Source organism: Triturus cristatus, chromosome 8 (genome assembly GCF_964204655.1).
Source record: "Triturus cristatus chromosome 8, aTriCri1.1, whole genome shotgun sequence".
NCBI classification, from domain to species: Eukaryota; Metazoa; Chordata; class Amphibia; order Caudata; family Salamandridae; genus Triturus; species Triturus cristatus.
In genome coordinates, this window is record NC_140591.1 from 156,638,351 (window position 1) to 156,666,263 (window position 27,913).

The window sequence follows — 27,913 nt, forward strand, 5'->3', positions numbered from 1 at the left end:
CAAACTGCCAAGCCAGGTCCTCCCTGGACTGGAAACATGCATCCTAGGACCGGTTTCGGGGTTTCATCCCTCTTCAGCCAGGATAGCTTGATTCCAGTGGCATGGAGAGCACAGGGCCCACGTCTGGGCATACCCTTCCCACTTGGGGTGACAAATGCAAAAACAACAGTTGATGGACAGAGGGTCAAGGCTGATTTGGATATGGCCAGGTCTAAACAGGGGTGGCATGGTGAGCAAAAGAATGATGGATTTAACCCAGATCTCTTGACTGGGGGTGAATGTTTTGAATTGTTCTGCATTCCATCCATCAATTGTGTGTCTTTTGCTTTTTCGCCCTAAGTGCGCTAGGTATGCTAAGACATAGGTCCTGGGCTCACTGTGCCACTGGAATCAAGCTTTCCTCGCTGAAGAGGGGTGAAACCCCGAAACTGGTCCTAGGATGCTTGTTTCTAGCCCAGGTAGGACCTGGCTTGGCAGTTCGGGCTGGACTATTCCCATTAGGCACAGGGTCAAGGCTGATTTGCATATGACCAGGTCTAAACTGGGGTGGCATAGTGAGCAAAAGAATGATGGATTTAACCCAGATCTCATGACTGGGGGCGAATGTTTTGATTTGTTCTGCATTCCGTCCATCAATTGGGTGTCTTTTGCTTTCTCGCCCTAAGTGTGCCAGGTATGCCCAGATGTGGGTCCTGGGCTCACTGTGCCACTGGAATCAAGCTATCCTGGCTGAAGGGGGGTGAAACCAAGAAACCGGTCCTAGGATGCTTGTTTCCGGTCAAGGGAGGACCTGGCTTGGCAGTTCGGGCTGGACTGTTCCCATGAGGCACAGGGTCAAGGCTGATTTGCATATGGCCAGGTCTAAACTGGGTGGCATGGTGAGCAAAAGAATGATGGATTTAACCCAGATCTCTTGACTGGGGGTGAATGTTTTGATTTGTTCTGCATTCCGTCCATTAATTGTGTGTCTTTTGCTCTTCTGTCAGGTATGTTACTTTAGCATTCTCCAGATACCCGGAGATCGCCTGGGATGGGAGATCCTGTGCAGAGTACAAATATTTATGAAAGGCCCCAAATTTCTCCACCACCTCTTTGTCCCCATCCCTTCTGTCCCATCGTTCGCGAGCAGGGTCTTAAGAACGTTAGCCTGACGCTAACTCCCGAGGTTGTTTGCCAGCATTCTCCCAGGCTTATTACCCCCCCCCACACATAAAATGCATGCTTGAGGCGGAGTAGTGAATACTCTAGTTAGCGCCAGACTCTGGGTGCCCCAGTACAGTGGTGGATATGGTCTAGTTTGCACGTTTGTTGCTGTAGGTGCGTGCGCTTGGCGCGTCACTCCTTGTTATCTGCCACATAGATTGCAATCAGTTTCCCGCTAAGCACAGCCTTCATTAAGTCCCAAATCATTGCAGTCAAGATCTACGAGGTATTGTTGACCTGTAAGTACCTATGTATCGCTCTCTCTATCTGCTTTGCTACCTCCGGTCTACGTCGCAGGGTCTCTCGCAGTCGCCAGGAATGGGGTCTTCGCTCATGGGGGGGAGCGCAAGGTCTAGCAGAACTGCTGAGTGATCAGATAGGGATCTAGGTTCAATATCTACAGCCCATCGCATCCAGGACCTCCCTAGAGCTAAGGAATGGTCCAATCTCAAATAGGATTTATGTGTGTGGGAGTAAAATGTGTAGTCCATAGAGTTTTGGTGCAAGCTTTGCCAAATCTCTTTAAGTCCCAGCTCCTGCAGCCCAAGAGCAACCCCATGACTGATTTCCCCAGCTACAACCTGTCTCTGGGATGAGCGGTCAACTTCATTGCTGAAAATTAAGTTCAAGTCGCCCCCAAAGATCACCCATCTGTCCAGTGTAGTTAGAATGTCTGCTGCTGCTTCCTGTATGAATCTTTCTTGTCCCTCATTAGGGGTGTACACTGACCCCAAGACGATAGAATGTTGTCCAAAGTGAACTCTATACCCCAGGAGTCATCTTCCTATCTCCGCCATCTTTGACCAACCTTTCCCTGGAATGATCCTGCAAACAGAATTGCCGAACCAGACCTCATATGTGGTATAGAGGAAAAAAATTGCTGCGGAAAGGCTTGGGATCGCATCCTGGTCCAGTCTCTGAGAAGTAGGTGTGTCTCCTGCAAGAGGCAAAACTCTGCTCGGGCTGTTCTAATTATGCTAAGATCGTCCTTCTCTTGACTGGGTTGTTTAGGCCCTTGACATTTAGGCTATTCGCTGATGATGGCATTATGTGGGTTCCACTCTTCTCTGTTCCCTCCAGCTCCACCTCTGCTCCACCTCCCCTCTCACCTCTCTTATGAGTAGTCCTCCACTTCATGGGTAGATTAGTGTATATGTCGCATTTGTCAAGTGATCACCCAATAACATTCCCAAAAACAAAAACATTAACAACAAAGAATCATTATCCCTGGATCAGAGAGGGGAAACAGGAGTCTGTCTATCCACCAGCGGTAGTGTCTCTGTGTGGAAACGTGGCCATGTCCACTCGATTTCTCCTAGTCTCTTCTCCCCTCCTACCCCGCCGCCCAGATCTAGACTCAAGCCCCATCACCTCCAGCAGGATCGTTGGAGGCAGTATTCTCCGCCAGTTTGTCTTGCAGAGCCTTTCTTTCTGATGCCATGGTCGCTTGATCTGGGCTGGACCCCCTCCGATTTGAGGGGATCTGTCGCCACATCCAATGGCTATGTCCTCTGAGACTGACCATTGCCTCCTCTTGACGTGGGCCCAATGGAGCTTCTATATGGAGCAATGTGCACGGAGCGGATCTGATGAAGTTGGTCCTGCCACCGGAAAATCAGGCAGAAAGGAAGTCCCCAAGAGTAGGCCACTTTCTTTTCACGCAAAAAGTTAGTTGCTGGGCGGAACTCTCTTCGCTTCTGCTATAGGTCTAGGTGTTGATCCTTTAAGTGGAATATTTCTTGTTGCATTTGCTCCAGCTCCTCGTCCCTAGAGGTTTCGCATTCTTCAATAGCATCAACTCGATCTCCAATGTCCGTCACCTCTTTGCGTACTGACTGCAGATCACTGGCCAAGTCCTGCTTCACTGCTAAGAGGTCCTCTCTCAAGCCTGAAAACAGGGCCTCCAAATACGAGTGCATGACCGGGGCCTCTAGATCCTTCGCTGCCGATCTGCTTGAGGTCATCTGGGAGTCGCTCTCCTGGGAACCCGGTTGTTTGAGCAGCAAGTTTTTAATTGAGCCCCCCTGCTTAGCTCTTGCGGACGCCATATTATCAAGAGCACCTGGACCCTTCCCACAGTGCCGTGCCCGGACTGCTCCGCTCTAGAGGCAAAAAGTAGCTGTGCTCCCCTCGGGCCCTGCACACGTGGGCTGCACTTGTTTTGGCTCTGTGTGCAGCCACAAAGTGCTACTGAGGGCTGCACGATGCAATCCCTCACTCCTTCTATCTTGTTGTTGGCAATGACCCCAGCCCTCCAAGCTGCTCTTAGGCTTCCAGGTATCCCTCCTGTAACTCTGTAGGGGGTTTGGAGGTCTTGCTCTAATTCACCCACCTCACCTTGCAGGCACTACCTTGTTAGCACCAGGGCTGGTCGCTTCCATCGTCCGTTGGGACTCCTCATGTCTGAGCTCCTCTCTGTCCCTGTGTGCACCGCTCTCGATGGCCTAGGTCTGCTTCTCCCAGTCGTCCGTCTAACTCAGGCAGAGGGGGCGACTTTTATGCACCTCGGGTAGCAGGGCGCAGTCTCCTACGTTGATCGGGCCGCCCCTGGGGCCATCAACTATTTCCTAAGCCTTATTGCCTTGCCCCAGCCTTATCCAGTGGGGCTCCGATTTGTTTGGGTGATTCAGACTCAGGCTATTCCCAGCCTGCAGCATTTCTTTATAGGTGCGTAGCTCGCTGCCTCTAATAACCCGGGTCCATGGCCTTCTGCCCCCTGTCAGGCACCAACTCCACAGCCATCGTCTTCGTGGTACCCAGGGGCTGGAGATGCAACTTCACTGACCCTCAGGCTTCCATCCAGCTCTCTGGGCCATTCCAGGCCCTTTGCTTATCTCTTGCACTCCGCATCTAAATGCAGCAGGCCCTGCTGGCGGACAGTCCGTTCCAGGCCACTCGGCATCTGCCTCCGTTCACCGCTACGGGTCCTTGGTTCATATCACCGCCCTCCGCTTCAGCTCCAGAGGCCATCGCCAGCAAGCCCCTTATTTCGAGCCTCGCAGGGTCTCAGCTCTTGTCCCCACACCAGGCCGGGGTCTCTGGCTTCCGGAGGTGATTCACGGGCTCTGCCCACGTCTCCTGCACTCCGCGTCTCCATCAGGCTCAGCTCCAGCGAGGCTTGGGCGCAGGTCACTCGCTGCCTACTCTGGTTTTCAGCTCTTGCAGTCGGCTCAGCTCCCTCCTTGGCGATTTCAAAGCTTCTCTGCGTCTACGACTGCTGATTGCCTCGCCTCAAGAGGCGTAGTAATGAGGTGGTGGGGGAGATCCGATCGAGACTGGATGGAGAGCGGAGAACCCAAGTCTCACTCCGTCGCCATCTTGGCCACACCAGTATATTATTTTTTGTGTTAATATTGTCTGCCAGCGAATGGTGATTACAAGCCAACATCACTAGTCCTGAGTAGGCCTTGGACAGCTCTGCTTCTCTACCCTGAGAGAGTCAAGCACTACAATGCATGGTTCCCGGTAAGGGGAAGTTGTAGACCTATTACTTGCATAGGGCTCACCTCCTGCACAACTGATCGCCCAATTTTCTACAGCAATCATCATAAAACTTTACAGTTTCACACCAATTCTGACTGTATTTAATGAATTATTTATTTATCATTTAGGTGCCGATTCCGATCATGGAAAAATCAAGTACGAATCGTCGTTTTCTCCGTACGACTCGTACCCGGTAAATAAACCGTACGTACAAACTAGCAAGTACGATTCGTACAGAAATCCTATTTCCGTACGAATCGTACAACAGACCGTACGGCTAAAATACACGTACGAGTCTGATCCGGGACATCGCGAATGTGACGTCCCTATGGATTTAGGCAGCGTTGGACGGACCAGCAAGTACGATTCGTACCTACAGCACTCCGTACGGCTCTTTTTTTACGGGAGCCAAAAACTGCCGGAAAAGCTAAGTACGCTGAGATGCACGACGAAAAGGGGGCCTGGTACGCTACGTACACGCAATTAACCACATCGTATGTGTCATCATGTACGGTGCGTACCCCAACATTGCATATGTACGGTCCATACATACGCGCTGTTGGGGTACGCACCGTACATAGGCCAAGAGTGCGTATGTACGGTGCGTATGTCTGGAGCCTCCCCCCCGCTTATGTCCGCACCGTACCCCAGGTGTACCCCAATCCTCGCGTATGTACGGGTCATACATACATCGCCTATGTACGGGCCATACAGACATCGCGTGTGTACGGCCCGTATATACGCTAGGATTGGGGTACGCCTGGGGTACAGTGCAGACATACGCGGGGGGCCCGCACGACTTGTACCCCGGGCACAAGTTTACCCGGGATACGAGTCGTACAAAGTTCGCTCCGTACGGGACGTTTTTCATACGCTTCTGTATTCGGAACGCCGGTACGGATCGGACTTGTGCGCTCGGAATTCAATTTTACGAATCGTACGTAAAACTGTCCGGGTACGTCTCGTAGACCTTTTCCCGATACGATTCGTATGTATTTTTTTACCTACGAATCGTACTTCACTGGTTGGACAGGACTTGTACGATTCGTACGTAAAAATATACGGATACGAGTCGTACGGGAAAATTATTTCCAGGTTCGGAATCGGCACCTTAATGTTGTAATTCTATTGCATAGTATGAATGTTTTGTCTACCACCATGCGTGATTTTAACGAAAACTAAACAAGCTGCACTCTTCTACGTTAATAAAAAATAGTGCCTCTCCATCTAGACAGTCCTCATGTATTCCTTTCATGCATTATCTTGTTATGTATATTTAAAGACTTTCTGGGATATGTTATGTATTTAACTAGATAAAATCTAGGTTGTTAATATTATTTGCCTGGTTTTTAATTCCCTGCTGTCACTGTCATTTAATTTATTAAAAGTTTTTTTTAGTTAGGTCAAAGAGAAAAACTTTACAATAGGTGAAACGCGCAGTAAGGATACATGTGATCGAACACTCATATTTTGTGAGAAGGAAGGGTATGAGGAGGATGATTTTGGTTCCTGTATGAAAGAGAGTAAGAGCCTAGCTCATATCCGAAGAAAAAGCGGTCCTTAGATGTCGAGCTAAAGAGGAGAAGGGTTGTTTTTCCAGTATTGGATTTCTTCATTTGTAAATTTCTACACAGACAGTAACATTTATTAACAGCTGTTCCAGATTTCTACTTCGAAGAATCATATGCTCGGCCTGCTACCAACAAACCACCATGGATAGTTTAAACAAGGTTAAGCCCAATTGAAGTAAATGCCTTTTTGGGATTAATCATAGCTGCTTCTTCTCTTCTGCAAAGCACCAGAAAATATAAATTATAATATCACCCAATGCACAGTCTGGTTTTGCCTGCGAACCACCTGGAAAGAATGGCCACAATACTGGATGTAATAATGGCCATGAACTTTTGAAATTCAGAGTTAATGGAAACACTCTATATCTGAGTTCTTACCTCCTCCTTGAAGTTTTTTTCAAAATCTTTGAATGCTTCACTCAATGAATTTTCATACCCTTCTTTATAATCCAGATTTATTTTGGTCTTTCCTGTGTAGGTTTTACCCGCTGTTAAAAAAAATGTAGTACAGCTATTTGAAATATTGCGAAATAAAGAACAAAAAAATTAAAATTCTCTTTGATTCGACAGAATGAAATTTTAAAACGACGCCTGGTATTTCAATCATTGGGAGCAAAAGGATCATGTGAACTTCAAATACAAATTGCCTTGCTCTACTGAAGAGGAATTGATCACCACCATTGAAAAGGGGTCGTCTTAGTGCCCCTAACGCTTACTTGATACCTTTTTGTTTCTGTTCATCTATGCTACATCAATTTCTGAATTCATTTCTTGGTAGGATGTAGTTTTGTCATATCAAAGCCAATTGGGTAAGATCTAGATCAAATGAGGCCACACCTTGGTCAGGACTTCACAAAGTGCCTGCAACTGCAGCTCTCCTTGTGTCATACCAAGGTGACCGTATCCTACTCGCGGTGTCAGTGAGATATATGTTTGCCCTTATCTGTGCTTGAATAAATTCACTTTTTTTCTAGTACATAGTGCAAATCGATCCAGCTATAGGTGCACATACGTTTTCGCAGTTATTGGAAATAATGAAAAAGAGATTAATTGATTTTCTTAGGATGAATTGATCTTCAGCAGAATGTTTCTACTTCATCTGTGATCACAAAGGAATCTTCTGCTCTCATTGACCAAATAAACTGACCTCCTAATGTCTAAGAGAGACATCAAGAGGGATCACAGAACCTCTTCCACACAGTAGCTGTACCTAGTAGGAGACTACGGGCCTGATTTCCATGACAGCTTGTCCTGTCCGCCATACCCTTTATCTGCCGGTTAAATTATGAGTTGAGCAGTCGGACAGGCTGCCACCTTCCAGAAAACAGAGCCTCGCTAGCTGCACTTTCAAGAAGCTTACCACAATTTCCCAATAAAGAAGAAGCCATAGGACTAAGGAGATCAGAAAACCCACCCGATTCAGAGAGGATGGAGTGATGGACAGAAAATATTATAATCCATGCATGCTGGCAGAAAGAGTGGGTGAGTCATTCGTTTTTTGTTTTTCACAAATAAACTCCCACACAAAAAAGTTTGGTGAAAAGCTGCCTTACACCAAACGTTTAGTGTCTTCAAAGGAACCGCCATGGTGACATTTCCTCTGACAGCACGGAAATCAGTGGTGCTCCAGCGATGATCTGGTAATCTCTTGGGTAGGTGGTTCTATGGTACCAAACCATAAATCCACCTGCAGCATATTAGGAAGGTGGTCGTAAGAGGAATAATTTTCATAGCTACTTCGGACATAGGGTAAGGTAACTTGATGGATATTGAAAGCTGCCTACTGTCATTTGAAAGTGTCATTTTCCAGAGCGGACAGGGACAGCAGTGGCATATTGCAAAATAACCCATTAGGTCAATTGCCTTTTACAGTTTAAAGCGCCTGGTCACCACAGAATATACAAAGGCTGATAAAAGGACAATGACCCGTTGAGGTAAGGGCTGTGGCTGCTAAGTTCACCCTACTCCTTGACAAGGGTCACCTTTGGTACTCAACCTCATGATGACTGCTTCAGCAAATCCACATAAAAGTAATTTAATCCCTTTCTATATTTATCTTTATGTGGAATTATAATTCTCTGCTGCTATCTGCATGGATGTTCATGAATATACTTATTTTATATTAATTTATCCCTAAATCCATACTGACATTAGGGAGAAACTGCAAGGGCGCAAGGTCTAATGAGATACTAGAAACACAGGATATTCCCACCACCACGCAGGAAACATAATTGCTCGTGACGTATTTGGAAAATGTGACTCCGAAAAGAATGGGTGCATTTTCTGCATACCATTAAATTAGACTTTTGAGGTCCTCATTCTGGAATTAACCGTCGTGTTTATTGGTGATGGTAAGGAATGCATCACCCCTTCATATACCTTTGTCTGAGACATGTTTTTTAAATCTTAATTCAGTATGCAGTAAAGAAAATCTGAAAATCTGCACATTGAAAAGTACCTGTCATGATTGATAACGAAGCGGTGGTCTTCTCCAGGCAGCTCACCGCCTCGATGGATACACTGTACTTCATTGAAGGTAAGAGGTCAGAGAAGGTGCTTTCCGTTGTTCGTGTGTTTTCGCTTTTCATTAATGCACCATTATAGAACAGCGTCACATTGTAAAGAATGTCCTTCTGGCTGCTTCCCTTGGTCCATCCTAAATGAATGACGTGGCTGGTGACAAGCTTGATTTCGAACGACAAAGGTGTTTGGCCTGTGAAGAGATGTATGATTATAAACAGTTAATTAGTCATTGATTGCATTGTCCATGTTCACAGTTTGATGAATTGTGATGAAGGATACATTCTCTTCGCAAGATGTTCTGAAGGGCTAATCGCAAAAAGTGGTTATAAATTGCATGCCGACATTTTTCAAACAATATTTAATTTTGCAATGTAACCTATGTACTAAAAGGTCACAGCACACACTCCCCAGTTGCAGGAGAGCAGGCCACCATATCTGTTTATGCATTCCCTAATGAATTTGTTTTTATCGAAGCAACTCTTGTTCCTTAAAAGAACCAATGCTGCTTACATTTTTTTCCCCATTTGGGAAAACATTGGGGGGAGCCACTGCCTGCACCTTCTGAGGTTGCCGCCACCATTCACAAAGGGCAGGGGGTGGCAAGGAGCAATCAAGGAATCCCTGCAGTGTGGTGTGACCCAGGCCAATAAAATAGCAGTAATAAGGCCTAATCGTCTATGAGTCCTTTCTCTTTTTAATGACTTTATGTTGTGGTTATGGAGGGGGTGGGAAGAAGTCACCACTCCTTGACGCCGAAATAATTTAGCTGTGGAGCTTTATTTGCTACAGCCCAAACAGCATCAGGAACCCCCAGCAACCCCCCAAAACATGCCAACCATCACAAAACTAAGAACACAAAAATGTCAGTAATGTTAAATGACAAATCGCCCACTATTTTATGGAACGGCTTCACCCTCACATGCACCGGCTTCCCTTTGGGCCAACCCTTCTTAATATATTTCTTGACCAACTTCAAATCCTCATCTTCCGACATGTCGGTGAGCCATCCATCTCCAGTGAACCCACCCTCTTTACATACATCAATGGCCGCTGGCCAACACTCTCCATCCTCTTCCTCAATACTCAATGGCCGCTGGCCAACACTATTCATCCTCTTCCTCAATGCTCAATGGCCGCTGGAAAACACTCTCCATCCTCTTCCTCAATACTCAATGGCCGCTGGCCAACACTCTTCATCCTCTTCCTCAATACTCAATGGCCCCTGGCCAACACTCTTCATCCTCTTCCTCAATACTCAATGGCCCCTGGCCAACACTCTCCATCCTCTTCCTCAATACTCAATGGCCGCTGGCCAACACTCTTCATCCTCTTCCTCAATACTCAATGGCCGCTGGCCAACACTCTCCATCCTCTTCCTCAATACTCAATGGCTGCTGGCCAACACTCTTCATCCTCTTCCTCAATACTCAATGGCCGCTGGCCAACACTCTCCATTCTCTTCCTCAATACTCAATGGCCCCTGGCCAACACTCTTCATCCTCTTCCTCAATACTCAATGGCCCCTGGCCAACACTCTCCATCCTCTTCCTCAATACTCAATGGCCGCTGGCCAACACTCTTCATCCTCTTCCTCAATACTCAATGGCCCCTGGCCAACACTCTTCATCCTCTTCCTCAATACTCAATGGCCCCTAGCCAACACTCTCCATCCCTCTTCACCCTCTTCCTCAATACTCAATGGCCGCTGGCCAACACTCTCCATCCTCTTCCTCAATACTCAATGGCCGCTGGCCAACACTCTTCATCCTCTTCCTCAATACTCAATGGCCGCTGGCCAACACTCTCCATCCTCTTCCTCAATACTTAATGGCCGCTGGCCAACACTCTCCATCCTCTTCCTCAATACTCAATGGCCGCTGGCCAACACTCTCCATCCTCTTCCTCAATACTCAATGGCCGCTGGCCAACACTCTTCATCCTCTTCCTCAATACTCAATGGCCCCTGGCCAACACTCTTCATCCTCTTCCTCAATACTCAATGGCCTCTGGCCAACACTCTCCATCCTCTTCCTCAATACTCAATGGCCGCTGGCCAACACTCTTCATCCTCTTCCTCAATACTCAAACTATGCTCATCAACAGGAATAGGAGACAAATAATCAACTCTAATATTTCTTCCTCCTGGGATGTACTCAATTTTGGAAGTATACTGTAACAGTCTGGAGCTCAATCTAACTATCCTGGGTCGATGGTCGTTTATTACTCCTCGCTCAAAATGTTCGCTAACGGCTTGGCACCCATCTTTAACATGAACTTCGCCCCCCAAATGTAGCAGTTAAAACGTCCAACAACGCAACAACATGCCAAAAGTTATTACTCTATAACTGAAAAAATATTTTCATTGTCCCTTAGTGCTCTGGATGAAAACCCAACGGTCGTTTCTCTTCCTCTTCTAAGTTGTGCAAGTGCAGCACTCAATTCGTCATCGCCGGTGCCCACAGTAATGATGCATTCTTTAGTGGAATTGAATGGTGCTAAAACCTCAGCAGGAACGAGGTCATTTAAAAAAAAAAATAATTCAGCTGGGTATTTTTCATCCCACTCGAACAATTTTCTCGTTTCGCTTAAATTGACTGCTTTTGCTGAAAAATTCTCGATAAATTTAGCATAAATCCAACATACTCCTAACAAGAAAGGAACTTGTTTGCGATTCTCTGGGGAAAGTGTTTTTGTGATAGCTTGAACTAAACCTGGACGGGATTCTACCCCCCTTTTCAGGACTAAGAACACACAAACGTAGGTGATGCTAAAGGCACATCACCATCCTTTCTTATTAGGTCTCGCGAGCCAAAGGCTCGAAAGAGACATTTTATAACTGGGTTTTCAAAGTGCTGCCGTGGCCTAAAGCTACAGTGCACGTGAACGTGCACGCGCGTAGCCGCCAATCACTGCTGCGCGCGCACCACTCGCGTGCTTGCCACACAGCGCTCCCGTCCAAGCGATCGCGATCACTTTCGCTTTGATCACGATCGCTATTACTTTCGTTTTCGGCCGCGCGGCCGAATGCTTGTTTTGTTTCCGCTCGCCACATTAGAATGGATATTTCTCAGCGGTTTACGCTACAGTTTCCTCATCATTAAGAGAGGGCCATGTTAATTCAAGATCCATGAATACTGTTAGTTTATAATATTTTCCTTGTGGACTCCCTATAGGCAGCATTCTGCTGTGGCATAGTGGGACTTGACTCGACACAGCTGTGCTGCCGAGCTGTAAGCCTTAGCAGACACTGCCTGCCACCCAGGAGTCTCCTCCCCCGGATCTCCGCCGCTATCAAGTATCCAGCTTCAGTGCCACGGATGGCACAGGCTGGACCCCTGGAGTCCCACACGAGAAGCCGGGTCCGTGGAGCCATGAGATAGTACAGTAGGGCTCATGCAAGAGCAAGAAGGCCAGAGCGGGGCACGAGCCCACCTGGCAGATTCTGCCGTCTCGAGCGCACACAGCTAACAGCAAGGAGAAGCTGCAGTAGTGTTTCTCCCTGTTCACAGCGTTTACACGTGCAGCGCGGAGACAATGGGGCATTTTATGAAGCAATTTTACTTTGTATTATCTTACTGTGTCATATGCCTTTTTTAGAAGAAAGAAAATCGGCAGGACACGAGTAAAAATTATTACCACCATCACTTTCCCAACTATCAAACATGAATGAGTACCGACAGTACCGCCAGTGCCATACCCACCACCATACCAGCATTTGTGAATGCCATTGTTTGCATGCTAGTGTGCATGAAAGCCAGATGATTTGGCTTTGCCAGTGCTTTTCGATTAGCGAGACAAGCCGGCATTATGCCTAACACATAAACCAGGGCAGATCGCCTGCTTGTCTACCCTCAATGTGCACAGACAGGAAACTGTTCCTCTCAAGCTGTTATTAAGGTTGCCCAGCAGACTGCGTGCTGGCTGCAGAGATATATTTGTTATCTCCGGAACAAGGATTTGAGTCTTGCCGGAGGAGATTAAACCTTAATCCTTCCGAGGGGAATAAAATGAGCACGTTTGCGTTGATTTAGACACACCTTCTGTGCAAGTGCCAGGAGACACTTCTATGCGTGATGAGTGCTTTTGCATAAGAGCTCAGAGAAGCTTTTGTATATGCAGGGGACAAACCACGAGGTGCACAGACGGGAATTACGAGAGATTTGCTAGAGGAGGAATAGATTACATATTTAAACTGGGTTACCTTTTAAACTCCTAGGACTCTTGACATTAAGCGGATATAGTTGGTGTAGTCTAGTTCATTTTTGCATTACTGAGCAACATTAATATACGTCATTTTCACCTTACTTTCCGTATACTTCTTTCTCACTGCCACAGGTTTGACCTTTTACCTCACACCACCGTGAAACAAGCATTGGCATAGCCAATAGGTCCATTAGATGCATGAGTTTTTTTGCTCTCTCCCTTGTTTGCTGCTTCTCCCCTCAAAATCCTGCCCCCGTCCTACTTGTGTGCTCTGTGTTGCTGCCTTCTGCCCCCAGCTCATCTATTGCTTCCCTCAACACGGATTTTTTGTTTTTCATTTTTTTTCTCCACCATCTGCTTCAAGCTTCTGCCAATAGGTCTCGCTTTTGGGACCTTATAAGTATTTAGTTATGCAGCACAATATCCTTGATGCAACAACATCAACTGTTGCATGGCCAAACACTTATAAGGTCCCAAAGGCGAGACCTATTGGCTATGCCAATGCTTGGTTTTTATGTTGGTACAGAGCAACATGCATCATAGCAGTACAATGCATACAATTATAATACAGATGTTCATTAACATCATCCAGTGGTGATATAAGGTGAATAGTTTCCTACTGATTAGAGTGTGTCACTACAAGGCATTTGCATTTGCTAAACGTTTTGTCTATGATGAGTGTATCCTGGTCGGTGGTTTGAAGGGTCCTGAGAAGGTGACATTTCTAGCAGCCTTGAGCACATTATCATATTGGGAACGAACAAGGGGGCATATGTATCAAGTTCCGTTTTTGCAATTCTCAAATAGCGATTTTTAGGGAATCGCTATTTGAGAATTGCAAAACGGGATGTAATAAAAAAAACGCAAATGTTTTGCGATTCCTTGGCATTCCTTAATTGCGATTAGCAAATTGCTAATCGCAATTGAGGAAAACCTTCCCATTCATTCCTATAGGCTAGGAGGCCCATAGGAATGAATGGGAAGACATTCTCATTTTGCGATTCGCAATTTCAGAATCGCAAAATGAGAATCCAATTTCAAGGGTGCTAGGGTGTCAAAAGGACACCCTGTTGCACCCCTGAAATATGTATGTATGCACATGTGGCGCACATACATGCCCCAAGGGCATGTCTGTGCGTCACATGGCACTTTGAAAAATGCCAAAAAGTGAATTTTTCAATGAAATCGCAAATTAACACCAACTTGAAGTTGGTGGTAATTTGCGATTTCTTACGGCCAAATTGCAATTTTTCTAGGCTTGATACATTGCATTTAAGGAATCGCAATTTGCGATTCCTTAAAAGCAATCGCAAAATAGAGAATCGCAAATTTTGCGATTCTCTAATTTGCGATGTCCTTTTGGGATGATACAACCCAAAAGGCCTTTTCCCGTTCGCAAACGGGCCGATTCTGAGAATCGGCCCGTTTGCGAACGGGAAAAGGGTTTGATACATATGCCCCAAGGTTCCTGCATCGAGCATGGGACCGTTCTTCACGTATTCAAAAAACGAGTCCCTTACCACTCAAATGTATTAAGATTACTGTGGATTATCGCTGTAAAATTTGTCATGGTATAATATTACACAACTTGCACCAGCATTTGCTCAATGGGAGTGTAGTGCACAACTTCCATAAATCCACAAGTCCCTTCCAATGTGTCTATTGCACTACAATCTAAAATGTGTTCTATCTGCTAGCTTCTTATTATTTATATCAATAGAATGCCATTGATTTCCTTTGCAGTAAAATGTGCCTTTTTGCATATTCCACTGAATTGTTTCCTTGTGTGGAGCTAGATATGTTGTTATATTTTGCCGTAAGGCACTCATGCGCTGCTAAACACCTGCCAGTACATGTGCTCTACCATTCCAATGTGATATTAACTTCAAATGTCGCCTATGCCTTTCTAGTTTTATCAAGGCCTGCTTTCATATGTCACTATATTAAGGAGTGGCAGTGCCGTCTTTGCAGCATTCTGTTATTTATTAAATTTTCAGTACAAATGCCTTTGAAATAATTTTTGTAAAGGCCGATCATCTCTGCTTTGACCTATGAAGATGCGCACGCACATATTTTACATGCATATTCTCTGAGAGAAGCTTGTCACATTGAGCAACGCCTACTTGGGGGTAAACCCATTTCTCCCAGGAACTTGTTCTTTACTTCCATGTAACTTGGATACTTAACAGGGCCAAAGCATACCCTTGTCTCCCCATTAGTTCATGTTCAGAATACTCCTGTGCATTAATGTTGTTTTTGGCACTTACGTCTGGACTACTAAGGGAAATATTCACAAAGGTAAACTTTCATGCGAGTAAATCTACATGTATAAGTTTACCCTTACACTCTTTATTTAATTTTCTACATTTGATAATTCGCTATTTACGAGTGTAAGGTTACTCATAAAAAACTATGTATAGAATTAATTAAAACCAATGTAATGTATTTTAAAAAACGTTATAATTTTTTTATTATTGAGAAAATAATGATAACATATTTTTAATAAATATTCATTTACATTAAAATACATTAAATATATTTTTAAATGTTTATTTTAACATTATTTCCTACGGGGTTTATTTTAAGTTCATACCTCCATTATTTTCTTTTGGGGGATTGGTGGGGGTTGCAGTACCTAGGAGTAGGCATGGGTGATGCTGAACTTACTCCAGCACTCAGCTGTAGTACATTTATGACTGTTGTGGGTCCTTTTTGACTGTAGTAACTTTTCCCAGCCGCTCACCCCGTCCCTCCCACATTTACTACAAAAACATATAGAGACACAGGCAGAGATCTCTGCAGTCTGAATAGACAACTCCACACAGAAAAGCTAGGAGAGGTAGAGGCATAGACCTCCGCACAGAGGCTTCTGAACAGCATTTTGCAGTTTGTAAGTAGTACTATCACAGTACTATTAAACGTGCTACCTAACACAGTTTGTGAATAGGCCCTTAAATGATTTTTGTTTAACTAATAATGCTTTTCAATTAGGAGTAATATACTTACCGCAAGATTGGGCAATAATGGTTGTTGAAGTAGTTGGAGTTGCTGTTGATGTTGGTTTACTAGTCCAGGGTTTAGTAGTACTCAAGGTTTCTTTGGTCATTATTCGAGTGCTGGAAGTTATTGTGACTGTTGATGTACCTGCTGAATTAGTAACTGCAGAAGATGATGTGTTGTTGATGAGGATTGGGTTGGTGGTGCTGGTTGTGGTAATGGCAGACGTTCCATTGATCGTTGAAGATGGGTATTTTGATGGAGTTGGTGCAACAGCTGAATTAGATGTAGTTGTTGAAAGAGCCACTGTAGGCATACTACCCTTATTGGTTCCTTTGACCATAGTAGTCATTTCAGAAGTTGTAATTTGTGATTTAGTTGAATTAAAAAGAATAGATGCTGCACTCTCTGTGTGAGGGTTAGCGGTTCTGGTGTTTAAGCTTCCTGAAATCCATTCGGTGGTTCTAGCTAGAGATTCCGTTATTTTTGTTGTTAGGTTTTCAACAGAAACAAAAGAGATAGAAGTTGTATTGACAGCCAAAGGCTTGTTAGTATTGATGGTAGAAGGGTTGGCGTTCCCAGTGGTGTCAACAGCTATGGTTTCTCGGATTGTTTCTCTTGAAATGAAAGGGATATGTGTAGCACTGACAATTGCATGTGTGGGTCTGCTAGCGGCAGAAGTTTCTGAAACCCTATAAGTGAGTGTAGGCAATGTTTCAGGAAACAAAGTTGTTGAGATTTTGTTGGGAATAAAAGGAGACGATACTTCTGAGGCCTGGCTAGGACGTGTGGTAAACGTTTTGAACGGACTTTCGGTCTCCAATTTTGTGGTTTCAGCAGTTGAAGTTAGTGTTTTTCCAGATGAGAAAAAACCAATAGGTTTTGTATTGATGGTTGAAGAGGGTCCAGTATTGGCAATAGAAGCTTCAGAAGTCTCATCCGTCACCACAGTCCTGGTTTCAGGAATGTTGGATGTTAGAGTATTATTTGAAATAAAATGGGTGGAGGCGACATTGAGGGTTGAAGACTTAGCAGTGGCAGCAGAAGCCTCTGAAACCCCACTGGTGACCACAGGTATAGTTTGAGGAATTGCTGATGTTTCAATGGAAACAGCAGTAACAGGGGATATATTGAGGCTTGACGACATGGTCACAGCTTCCGAAGTGCCTTTAGCCACAGTTGACTTTATATCACGAATTGTAGGTGTAATTGTTGAGGATGCAGAAAGGGATGTTGTGAAGTTAATTGAACCCTTTGTAAATAGTTGACTATATGTTATGGACTCAGTGGCAGTTGTTGCTGTATCTGCAGTTGAATGTGTTGCACTTGTTGGAATGATTGTAGATGCTGGAACTGAAAGCCTCGTATAAGGTGGATTTTCAGCAGAACCCGTTAATGATGCTGCTCCACTTGATGCTGATAATGTTGACAAAGTTAACCTTTGGTCAAATGTTGTTTCTTCAGTTTTCAGATATGAGGTTAGTGGCTTTGTCATTGTTATCTCAGTAGCTGGGGTTTTTGATGATTCTGCAAAGGAATGAGATTAAAAAAAAGTGAAACATATTCAGAAATCTAGACATTCACTTACGAGACTTAAAAGTCCTGTTGAACTGCAGGTGCACGAAGAATGTGGTTGTAATAGGTTACAGCACTGTAAAGCCTTTACACTGAGTATCAATCACCTCGATTTGAAAAGGAAAATTTGGGGTGGGAGTTCACAACATGTTGAGGCCTGGGAAAAGTGGAAGACAAATTGCACAGATGTGGAAAATGCTGCAAAGGACACAGTGCCGTGGACTGGAAGATGATGGTAGGGCTCACAAAGAGAATGAGAGGACAGAAGGATAATGACAGACAATGGATATGGTGAGTGAAGGAGATGCACAATTGCAATTGAGGAAGGCGATACAGGCCTGCTGGTGGTAGGACATGGAGGGCAGGGAGGACATTCCACAGTAAGAGATAGAGCAAAATAAAAATGAATAGAACAAAGGCCATGGGGATAGAGTGATGATCGAGAAGGTTCAGAGGCTAAAAGGTGCAAGTGGAAGTGAGATGAGCAATAGCTGTGTCTGTGGTCGGGGATTTAAAGAGTGCCTGGGTACCAGAAAATACTAAAGTGTGACCATCTCACTCCAGGTCAGTACAGACGCTTGCTTCTGACAATGCTCTGCAAGCCCTAGAAAAATGTTTCTGTGACTAGCCTCTATGGGATTTTTGTGGCTTCTCAAGACCACTCTCTGCAGCCAGCTTTCCCCACTAAGGGAGAAGCGTGAACATCTTTTGACCAAAACCTCCCTGATTGCTATGGTAGTGGAGTTCTGTTTTCCCAAAGTCATCCTCACACATGCCTACAAAGCATATCTGAACCAACACCTTGCATTTCACATACTCACCAGACAACTCAGTTTCACCCAACGCGCCCTAGCCTCCATCCCCAGGATTCACAAGACCAGAACCGGAGGAAGTTCATTCTCATACCTCGTTGCCAAGACCTGGAACACCCTGTCCCTTCACCTCAGTCAATTCCCGTTGCTGACCCAGTTCAAGAATGACCTCAAGACCTGCCTCTACGAATGAGCCTCCACACCGAGAGATACCAGCAGTCCCCCCGTGCCTTGAGACCCTCACGGGTGAGTAGTCATGCTTGACAAACCACTGATTGATTGATTGTATCCTTGTATGTACCACCTAACACATCATCACTTAATGCAATGAAAAGAATACCATTTTCATTTCAATAACATTGCTGAGGCTACTAAGCACAAAGAGAATGCACTCACCTGAGACCTTAAATGTAGGGCCTTGCACAGGCACCTCAGTAGACATCAGTGTGCTTGCCACTGTTTTCCCCAATGCAATAGAAGTCACAACTGTATGGATATCACTTGAAGTGGTGCTTTTGATTGTGGGTGCTGCAGTTGGAGAAAAGCGTGCAGTATGTCCTTCTGATGTGTCTGCCTCCGGTGGAGTGCTGATCGATAAAGGTGCACTGCTCTCAAAGGGTGCACTAAAAAATGTCCTGTCTGCATTTGAGGCAAATGTTGTTGCACCTGTAGTGAATGCAGGTACTGATGGTTGAGTGGGGCTAGATTTGTGGACAACTGTAGTTGAGGCTGTGTTGGTGCCTTGGGTATTCATCGTAGTGGAGGTTGGAGATAGGCCTATTGCTGCAGTCTTATTTGAAATTTGTTTGCTAGTAAACACATCAGAGGCAGTGGATGATGGTGTAAGAGTGCTGAAAAGAGCAGAGGATGTTTCGAGAACGGTGCTTTGGTCCCTGGTTCCAGTAAGTGTGAGCAACAATGTTGACTTTAGATCAGCATTAGATGACATGGAAGGTAAATGTCCTGCTGTGCTTAACGTATATGTGGAAGATATTGCATTGATGGACTCAGATGAATTAGGAGTCCTAGAAGATGACTGCCCATCTGCTTCTATATTCTTAGTACTTTCAGAGAGATGATTGGTTTCTGTTATGGAGTCTAAGCCAGAAGCTGTAGACATTAATTTCATACTGGAAATGAATTCTGTTGTACTATATTTTGATGAAGCTACTTTTGTAGACCATATGCTGGTGCTTTTGGTGGTAGGCTGGGGTATGCTCTCAAAAGCTGTTGTCTTGAGTGTATTTATTGCAGCAGCGGCTGAGCTGAAAGCATGTTCAGTGTTGTAAGATGCACTGTCTGCATAAGCAGAAGTCAAGTGTATTGGTGCAACCGAGGAAGCAGATGTTTCAATGGTAGACACTCCTGTGGCCTCCTCAGAAACAGAATTCAATTTACCTGTGAAGGGAGTTGGCTTATGGCTGGTGACACCACTAGCAATGGTGGCACTACCTACAGCTGTGCTCATTGAGTGCCCTTTACTTCCATCAGTAGTAATACCTGAATTACTTCCACTAGTGGGCGCACTAAATGTAGGTAGGGCTGCTGTGCTCTGGTCCATTGCATCTGTCAGTCTAGGAGATGAGGAATTGGTGCTATCTGACCTAGAGGAAGAACCTGCGCTGTCTGTAGTATGCATTATGCTTTCAGAAGCAGGGTGTGCTGTATGTTTTGTTTTTTGCATGGACTCTCTGGTTGTCTCCGATGCAGTAATTTCCTTTCCTGTATATGCTGCAGACTGGGCCGTAAATTCACTTGGAGTAAAACTAGGTGTTTTGGAAGAAGGGCTGGATGATGTCTCAGTGACAGATGATGCTATGCTAAAAGTGGTGTCAGTAGATGGCTTGGCTGAGCTTAACTCATATGAGCTGACAGACATATTTCTGTTTACTGTTGTACGAGTACTGGTTTTGCTTGATGTAAAGGATCCAGAGGCAGTGTCTGATATCATAAAACTGTTGGACGTAGCATCCAAAGTGTTGTAAGGGGTTGTATCCTGACCGGCACTCCACGGCACTGTAGTCTCAATCATAGGTCTGCTCTCGGATGTTACACGTAAGACACTTGTAGGTGTGTTGATTGATGAATCTGATTTTGGAATTGCGCTCACTGAATGATCAACTTCGCTTGGTGCAGTTCTTGCTTTACCAGTCCCTGGCAGCCTTGATGCAAAGGAGGATAATGAAAATATGTTTCCAGTAGGAGACGGTCCAGGAGTGCTGATATCATGAGTACTATGTGCATCAATAACATTAGTCTTTGTATATAAAAGAGTTGCTTCAGCTTCATTTGTACTAACAGATCTTTCCTCATTTCTAGTGCTCATAGGAACAGGAGCAGTGCTGTCACTGGGAAGCGTCTTGAATGACATGTGATAAGAGGACTCATCTATTGCTTTCGTAGAATGAGAGAGTGTGCTTTCCAAAGAAGTTTTCAATCCATTGGTGGTGCTCAGAATGGACAATAAGAATTCTGTAGGTTTGCTCATTTTATTTGTATTATGTCTTGGGGAATTGGCAGTGAATACTGAAGATACACTTGGTGGTTTAATAGTAGTACTGAAGGAAATGTTTGTTAAGGTTTTGGTAATGTGTTTAGTTGTAGCTAGAAAGGTACCAGGTAATGAATGGTGTGTGCCTGATTCACTTGTGGATGCAAACTGATAGTCATATGTCTGCAGACTACTTTCACTTGATGCTCTTGATGTGACACGGTCAGTTGTCAATATGCGTTGGCTGGTGATAGCTGGAAGAGGAGCTAATGTTGGAGCCATGCTTGATGTTGACTCCAATACAGAAGCTGTGCTCAACTCATGTTGGGTGCTACTTGGTATGGTATCAGATTCAGCAACAGTTGATTGCAATAATGTGACTGCAGGTGAAGAAATAGGTGGTTGAGAAGTTGAAGATTCAATTTTCTTTTCATAAACTGTATTTAACTTATCTGTGAATGGAGTTGACAGATAACTGGATGCAGCATGTGTAATAGTTGTGTCAGTTACAGTTCTAGTTCCATTGGCCATGCTTTCAGTTACAGTTCTGTTGATGGACTTGGTGGCATCGTGCAATGTACTTAAATCATTTGGATTCGTTGATGTAGAGTCGGGTGTCTTCTTTGATGTTATATATGGTGTCATATTAAAAGTACTGAGGGGAATTATCAAAGTCTCAGTTGCACTTTCTGTTGTATGAAGTGTGGTAGCAGATGATGGTTGCTCTGTCAATAATTCAGTTGAAGTTTCATTTTGATGATTATTTTGTGTTGTCGATGAAGTAGATTTACTTGATGCTGAAGCCAAGGAACTTGCTAATTTTCCCTGAATTGTTGTTAATATATACACACTTATATTGTCCATATGAGGTGCAGTTTCAAAATGTGTAGGAATTGCAGTTGAAGCTATGCTGAAAGATGATTCTGGAAACAGAACTGAGCTTGATTCAGGTTTACTGATGCTTGGTATAGTATCAGGTACTGACGATGTCGGCAGCATTGATGTAAACAAAGATGAGTGCATATCAGTAGCATCAGTAAGTGGCATTGTTGTGTGAACTGCAGTTGCACTGGTAGATGTTTCTTTGCTTTTGTTAGTTGTCACTTCAGAAGCATTGCTATTGATGGAATTGGTAGTGCCTGATATATGGCCAGAACTCTTTTTCATTTCACTTATATGCGCAGGACCCGAAAGATTGACAATCTCAGAAGAGGTGGAAAATGTATTTGGGATTGTAAGAGATGTTATTTTTAATAGTGAAACTGATCTTAATTCCTGGTCAGTGCTGCCTAACACAGTAGGTTGTCCAGGAGTAGTAAGTGGAGTTGATGTGATGAAGAACGAGGATGTGCTGGAGGTTGAGGATGTTCTGGAAACTGACGGTTTGAGAATGGGAGAATTTGTTGAGGTGACAGGGGATGAGGATGTTGTGGAAGTCAAAGGTTCAAGAGACGTAGGCTCCTTTGATGTAATGATGAAAAAGAATGTTGTGAAAGCTGAATGTTTAAGAGTGGAAGGCTTCACTGTAGTGATTGAGGAAGAGGATGATGTGGCAGCAGAAGGTTTGACAGAAGGCTCTATTGAAGGGATGGAGGGTGAGAATGTTGTAGAAGTTGAAGTTTCAAGTGTGGACAGTTCATATGATGTGAATGAGGCGAAAGATGTTGTGGTAGCAGAAGGTTTGTGAGTGGGAGACTCTATTGATTCAATGGAGGATAAGGATGTTGTGGTCGGTAAAGGTTCAAGAGTAGTAGGCTCCATTGATGTTATGAAGGATGAAGATGTTGTGGAAGCTTGAGGTTCAAGAATGGGAGGTTCCTTTGAAGTGATGGAGGAGGAAGATAATGTGGAAGCCGAACGTTCGAGAGTGGGAGGATCCGTTGAAGTGATGGGCAATGAGGATGCTGTGAAAGCCAAAGGATTAAGAGTGGGAGGCCCCATTATAGTGATGGAGGATGTTGTGGAAGCAGGAGGTTCGGAAGTGAGAGGCTCTAGTAAAGTGATGGAGTATGAGGAAGTTGTAGAGGTTAAAGATTTGAGAGTGGGCGGTTCAGATGATGTGATGGAGGACAAGGATGTTGAGATAGCAGAAGGTTCAAGTGTGAGAGGCTCCATTAAGGTGATGGAAGACGTGGATGTTGTCGAAGCCAATGGTTTGAGAGTTGGTGGCTCCACTGATCTGGTGGAGGATGGGGTTGTGGTAGAAACAGTTACGAAGGCTGGAGGCTCCTTTGATGTAATGGAATATGACGAAGTTGTAGAAGTTGAAGGTTTGAGAGTGGGAGGTTCATATAATGTGATGGAGGACAAGGATGTTGTGGTGGCAGAAGGTTCAAGTGTGAGAGATTCAGTTGAGTTGATGGAGGACAGGGATGTTGTGGAACCCAAATGTTTGAGAGTCAGAGGCTCCATTGAAGTGATGGAGGATGGGGATGTTGTGGAAGCCAAAGGTTTGAGAGTTGTTGGCTCCATTGATGTAGTGGAGGATGACGATGTTGTGGAAGCTTGAGGTTCGAGAGTAGGAGGTTCCTTTGACGTGATGGGCAATGAGAATATTTGGAAAGCAGAAGGCTCATGAGTGGGAGGCTCGATTGTAGTGATGGAGGATGTTGTGGAAGCAAAAGGTTCGAGAGTGAGAGACTCCTCCATTGAAGTGATAGAGTATGAGGATGTTGTGGAAGTTGAAGGTTCGAAAGTGGGAGGTGCATATACTGTGATGGAGGATGAGGATGGTGTGGCGGCAGAAGGTTTATGCGTGAGAGGTTCCGTTGAGGTGATGAATGACCGGGATGTTGTGGAAGCTAATGTTTCGATACTCAGAGTCTCCATTGATGTGATGGAGGATGCGGATGTGGTGGAAGCAAACGGTTCAAGAGTTGAAAACTCTTTTGATGTGATGGAGAATGAGGATGTGGAAGAAGCAGTAGGTTTGAAGGTGGGAGGCTCCGTTGATGTGATGGAGGGAAAATATGTCATAGAAGCCTGAGGTTTGAGAGTGGGAGACTCTGTTGAAGTGATGGACAATGAGGATGCTGTGAAAGCCGAAGGTTCAGGAGTGGGAGGCTCTATTGTAGTGATGGAGGATGTTGTGGAAGCAGGAGCATTGAGAGTAAGAGGTTCCATTGAGGTGATGAAGGACCGGGATGTTGTGGAAGACAATGTTTTGAGAGTGGGAGTCTCCATTGATGTGATGGGGGATGGGGGTGTGGTGGAAGCAAAAGGTTCAAGAGTTGAAAACTCTTTTGATGCAATGGAGAATGAGGATGTGGTAGAAGCGGTAGAATTGAAGATGGAAGGCTCCGTTGATGTGATGGATGAATAAGATGTCATGGAAGCCAAAGGTTTGAGAGTGGGAGGCTCCGTTGAAGTGATGGACAATGAGGTTGCTGTGAAAGCCAAAGGTTCAAGGGTGGGAGGCTCCATTGTTGGGTTGAAGGGTATTGTAGATGCAGGAGGTTCAAGAGTGAGAGTCTCTACTGAAGTGAGGGAGTATGAGGAAGATGTAGAGGTTGAAGGTTTGAGAGTAAACAGTTCATATGATGTGATGGAGGACAACGATGTTTTGGTAGCAGACGATTCAAGTGTGAGATGCTCCATTGAATTGATGGATGATGTGGATGTTGTGGAAGACAAAGGTTTGATAGTTCGTGGCTCCATTGATGTTGTGGATGATGGGGATGTGATGGAAACAAAAGGTTCAAGAGTTAGAAACTTTTTTGATGTGATGGAGAATGAGGATGTGGTAGAAGCAGTAGGTTTGAATGTGGAAGCCTCCTTTGATGTGATGGAGGAAGAAGATGTCATAGAAGCCAAAGATTTGAGAGTGGGAGTATCCATTGAAGTGGTAGAGTATGAGGATGTTGTGGAAGTTGAAGGTTCGAGAGAGGGAGGTTCATATACTGTGATGAAGGACAAGGACGTTGTGGTAGCAGAAGGTTCATGTGTGAGAGGTTCCGTTGAGTTGGTGAAGGACCGGGATGGTGTGGAAGCCAAAGGTTTGAGAGTCAGAGGCTCCATTGATTTGATGGAGAATGGGGATGTGGTGGGAGCAAAAGGTTCAAGAGTTGGTGGCTCTGTTGATGTGATGGTGAATGAGGATGTGGTAGAAGCAGTATGTTTCAGGGTGGGAGGCTCCGTTGATGTTATGGAGGAATAAGATGTCGTGGAAGCCAAAGGATGGAGAGTGGGAGGCTCTGTTGATGTGATGGGCAATGAGGATGTTGTGAAAGCTGAAGGTTCAAGAGTGGGAGGCTCCAATTTAGTGATGGAGGATGTTGTGGAAGCAAAAGGTTCGAAAGTGAGAGACTCCTTCACTGAAGTGATAGAGTATGAGGATGTTGTGGAAGTTGAAGGTTCAAGAGTGGGAGGTGCATAAACTGTGAAGGAGGATGAGGATGGTGTGGTGGCAGAAGGTTCATGCGTGAGAGGTTCCGTTGAGGTGATGAATGACCGGGATGTTGTGGAAGCCAATGTTTTGAGAGTCAGAGTCTCCATTGATGTGATGGAGGATGGGGATGTGGTGGAAGTAAAAGGTTCAAGGGTTGACAACTCTTTTGATGTGATGGAGAATGAGGATGTGGTAGAAGCAGAAGGTTTGAAGGTGGGAGGCTCCATTGATGTGATGGAGGAAGAAGATGTCATGGAAGCCAAAGTTTCGAGAGTGGGATGCTCCATTAAAGTGATGGACAATGAGGATACTGTGAAAGCTGAAGGTTCAAGAGTGGGAGGCTCCATTGTAGTGATGGAGGACGTTGTGGAAGCAGGAGGTTCAGGAGAAAGGGGCTCCATGGAGGTGATGGAGGATGTGGATTTTGTGGAAGCCAAAGGTTTGAGAGTTGGTGGCTCCATTGATGTTGTGGAGGATGGGGATGTGGTGGAAACAAAATGTTCAAGAGTTGGAAACTCTTTTGATGTGATGGAGAATGAGGATGTGGTAGAAGCAGTAGGTTTGAAGGTGGGAGGCTCAGTTGATGTGATGGAGGAAGAAGATATCATGGAAGTTGAAGGTTCAGGAGTGGGACGCTCCAATGAAGTGATCGAAAATGAGGATACTGTGAAAGCTGAGTGTTCAAGAGTAGGAGGCTCCATTGTAGTCACGGAGGATGTTGTGGAAGCAGGAGGTTTGGGAGTAAGAGGTTCCATTGAGGTGATGAAGGACAAGGATGTTTTAGAAGCTAATGTTTTTAGAGTCGGAGTCTCCATTGATGTGATTGAGGATGGAGATGTGGTGGAAGCAAAAGGTTTAAGAGTTGAAAACACTTTTGATGCGATGGGGAATGAGGATGTGGTAGAAACAGTAGGTTTGAAGGTGGGAGGCTCCGTTAATGTGATGGAGGAAGAAGATGTCATGGAAGCCAAAGGTTCAAGAGTGGGAGGCTCCGTTGAAATGATGGACAATGAGGTGGCTGTGAAAGCCGAAGGTTCAAGAGTGGGAGGCTCCATTGTAGTGATGGAGGATGTTGTGGAAGCAGGAGGTTCAAGAGTGAGAGGCTCTACTGAAGTGATGGAGTATGAGGACATTGTAGAGGTTGAAGGTTTGAGAGTAGGTGGTTCATATAATATGATGGAGGACAACAATGTTGTGGTGGCAGAAGATTTAGGTGTGAGAGGCTCCATTGAGTTGATGGAGGATGTGGATGTTGTGGAAGTCAAAGGTTTGAGGGTTTGTGGCTCCATTGATGTTTTGGAGGATGGGGATGTGGTGGAAACAAAAGGTTCAAGAGTTGGAAACTCTTTTGATGGGATGGAGTATGAGGATGTGGTTGAAGCAGTAGGTTTGAAGGTGGGAGGCTCTGTTGAAGTTATGGACAATGAGGATGTTGTGACAGCTGAAGGTTCAAGAGTGGGAGGCTCCATCGTAGTGATGGAGGATGTTGTGTAATTAGGAGGTTCAAAAGTAAGAGGCTCCACTGAAGTGATTGAGTATGATAAAGGTGTGGAAGCTTTAGGTTTGAGAGTGGGAGCTTCATATAATGTGATGGAGGATGAGGATATTGTAGTAGGAGAAGGTTCAAGTGTGAGAGGTTCCTTTGTGGTGATGAAGGACGTGGATGTTGTGGAAGCCAAATGTTTGAAATTTGTTGGCTCCATTGATGTGGTGGAGGATGACGATCTTGGTGAAGCTGGAAGCTCGACAGTGAGAGGCTCCTTCGAAGTGATGGAGGAAGAAGATGTTGTGGAAGCCGAAGGATGGAGAGTGGGAGGCTCCGTTGATGTGATAGAGAATGAGGATGTTGTGAAAGCTGAAGGTTCAAGAGTGGGAGGCTCCATTTTAGTGATGGAGGATGTTGTGGAAGCAGGAGTTTCGAGAGTGAGAGGATCTACAGAAGTGATGGAGTATGAGGGAGTTGATGAGGTTAAAGTTTCGAGAGTGGGCAGTTCATATAATGTGATGGAGGACAAGGATGCTGGGGAAACAGAAGGGTCAATTGTGAGAGGTTCCATTGAGGTGATGAAGAACGTGAATGTTGTGGAAGTCAACGGTTTGGGAGTTGGTGCCTCCATTGATGTGGTGGAGGATAGGGATGTGGTGGAAACAGCAGGTTCAGGAGTTGGAGACTCTTTTGATGTGGTGGAGAATGAGGAGGTAATAGAAGCAGTAGGTTTGAAGGTGGGAGGCTCCATTGATGTGATGGAGGAAGAAGATGTCATGGAAGCCAAAGGTTCAAGAGTGGGAGGCTCCGTTGTAATGATGGACAATGAGGTTGCTGTGAAAGCCGAAGGTTCAAGAGTGGGAGGCTCCATTGTAGTGATGGAGGATGTTGTGGAAGCAGGAGGTTCAAGAGTGAGAGGCTCTACTGAAGTGATGGAGTATGAGTACATTGTAGAGGTTGAAGGTTTGAGAGTAGGTGGTTCATATGATATGACGGAGGACAACGATGTTGTGGTGGCAGAAGATTTAGGTGTGAGAGGCTCCATTGAGTTGAGTGAGGATGTGGATTTTGTGAAAGCCAAAGGTTTGAGGGTTTGTTGCTCCATTGATGTTTTGGAGGATGGGGATGTGGTGGAAACAAAAGGTTCAAGAGTTGAAAACTCTTTTGATGTTATGGAGTATG

At 45.0% G+C, this 27,913-nt stretch overlaps 1 protein-coding gene across 1 annotated transcript in view; it reads right to left on the reverse strand.

Annotated features, from left to right (window-relative positions):
- Positions 1–27,781, reverse strand: part of LOC146801737 (uncharacterized) — a 103,422-nt gene extending 75,641 nt beyond the window's left edge. The window contains exons 1-4 of the mRNA XM_085621214.1: positions 18,764–27,781; positions 15,990–17,507; positions 8,716–8,970; positions 6,636–6,745 (exon numbers count right to left, since the gene is read on the reverse strand). Of these exons, the coding sequence (XP_085477340.1) occupies positions 6,636–6,745; positions 8,716–8,970; positions 15,990–17,507; positions 18,764–27,776 (10,896 nt within the window). The 5' untranslated portion in view covers positions 27,777–27,781. The remainder of the gene's footprint in view (positions 1–6,635; positions 6,746–8,715; positions 8,971–15,989; positions 17,508–18,763) is intronic.
- Positions 27,782–27,913: the final 132 nt, after the last annotated feature.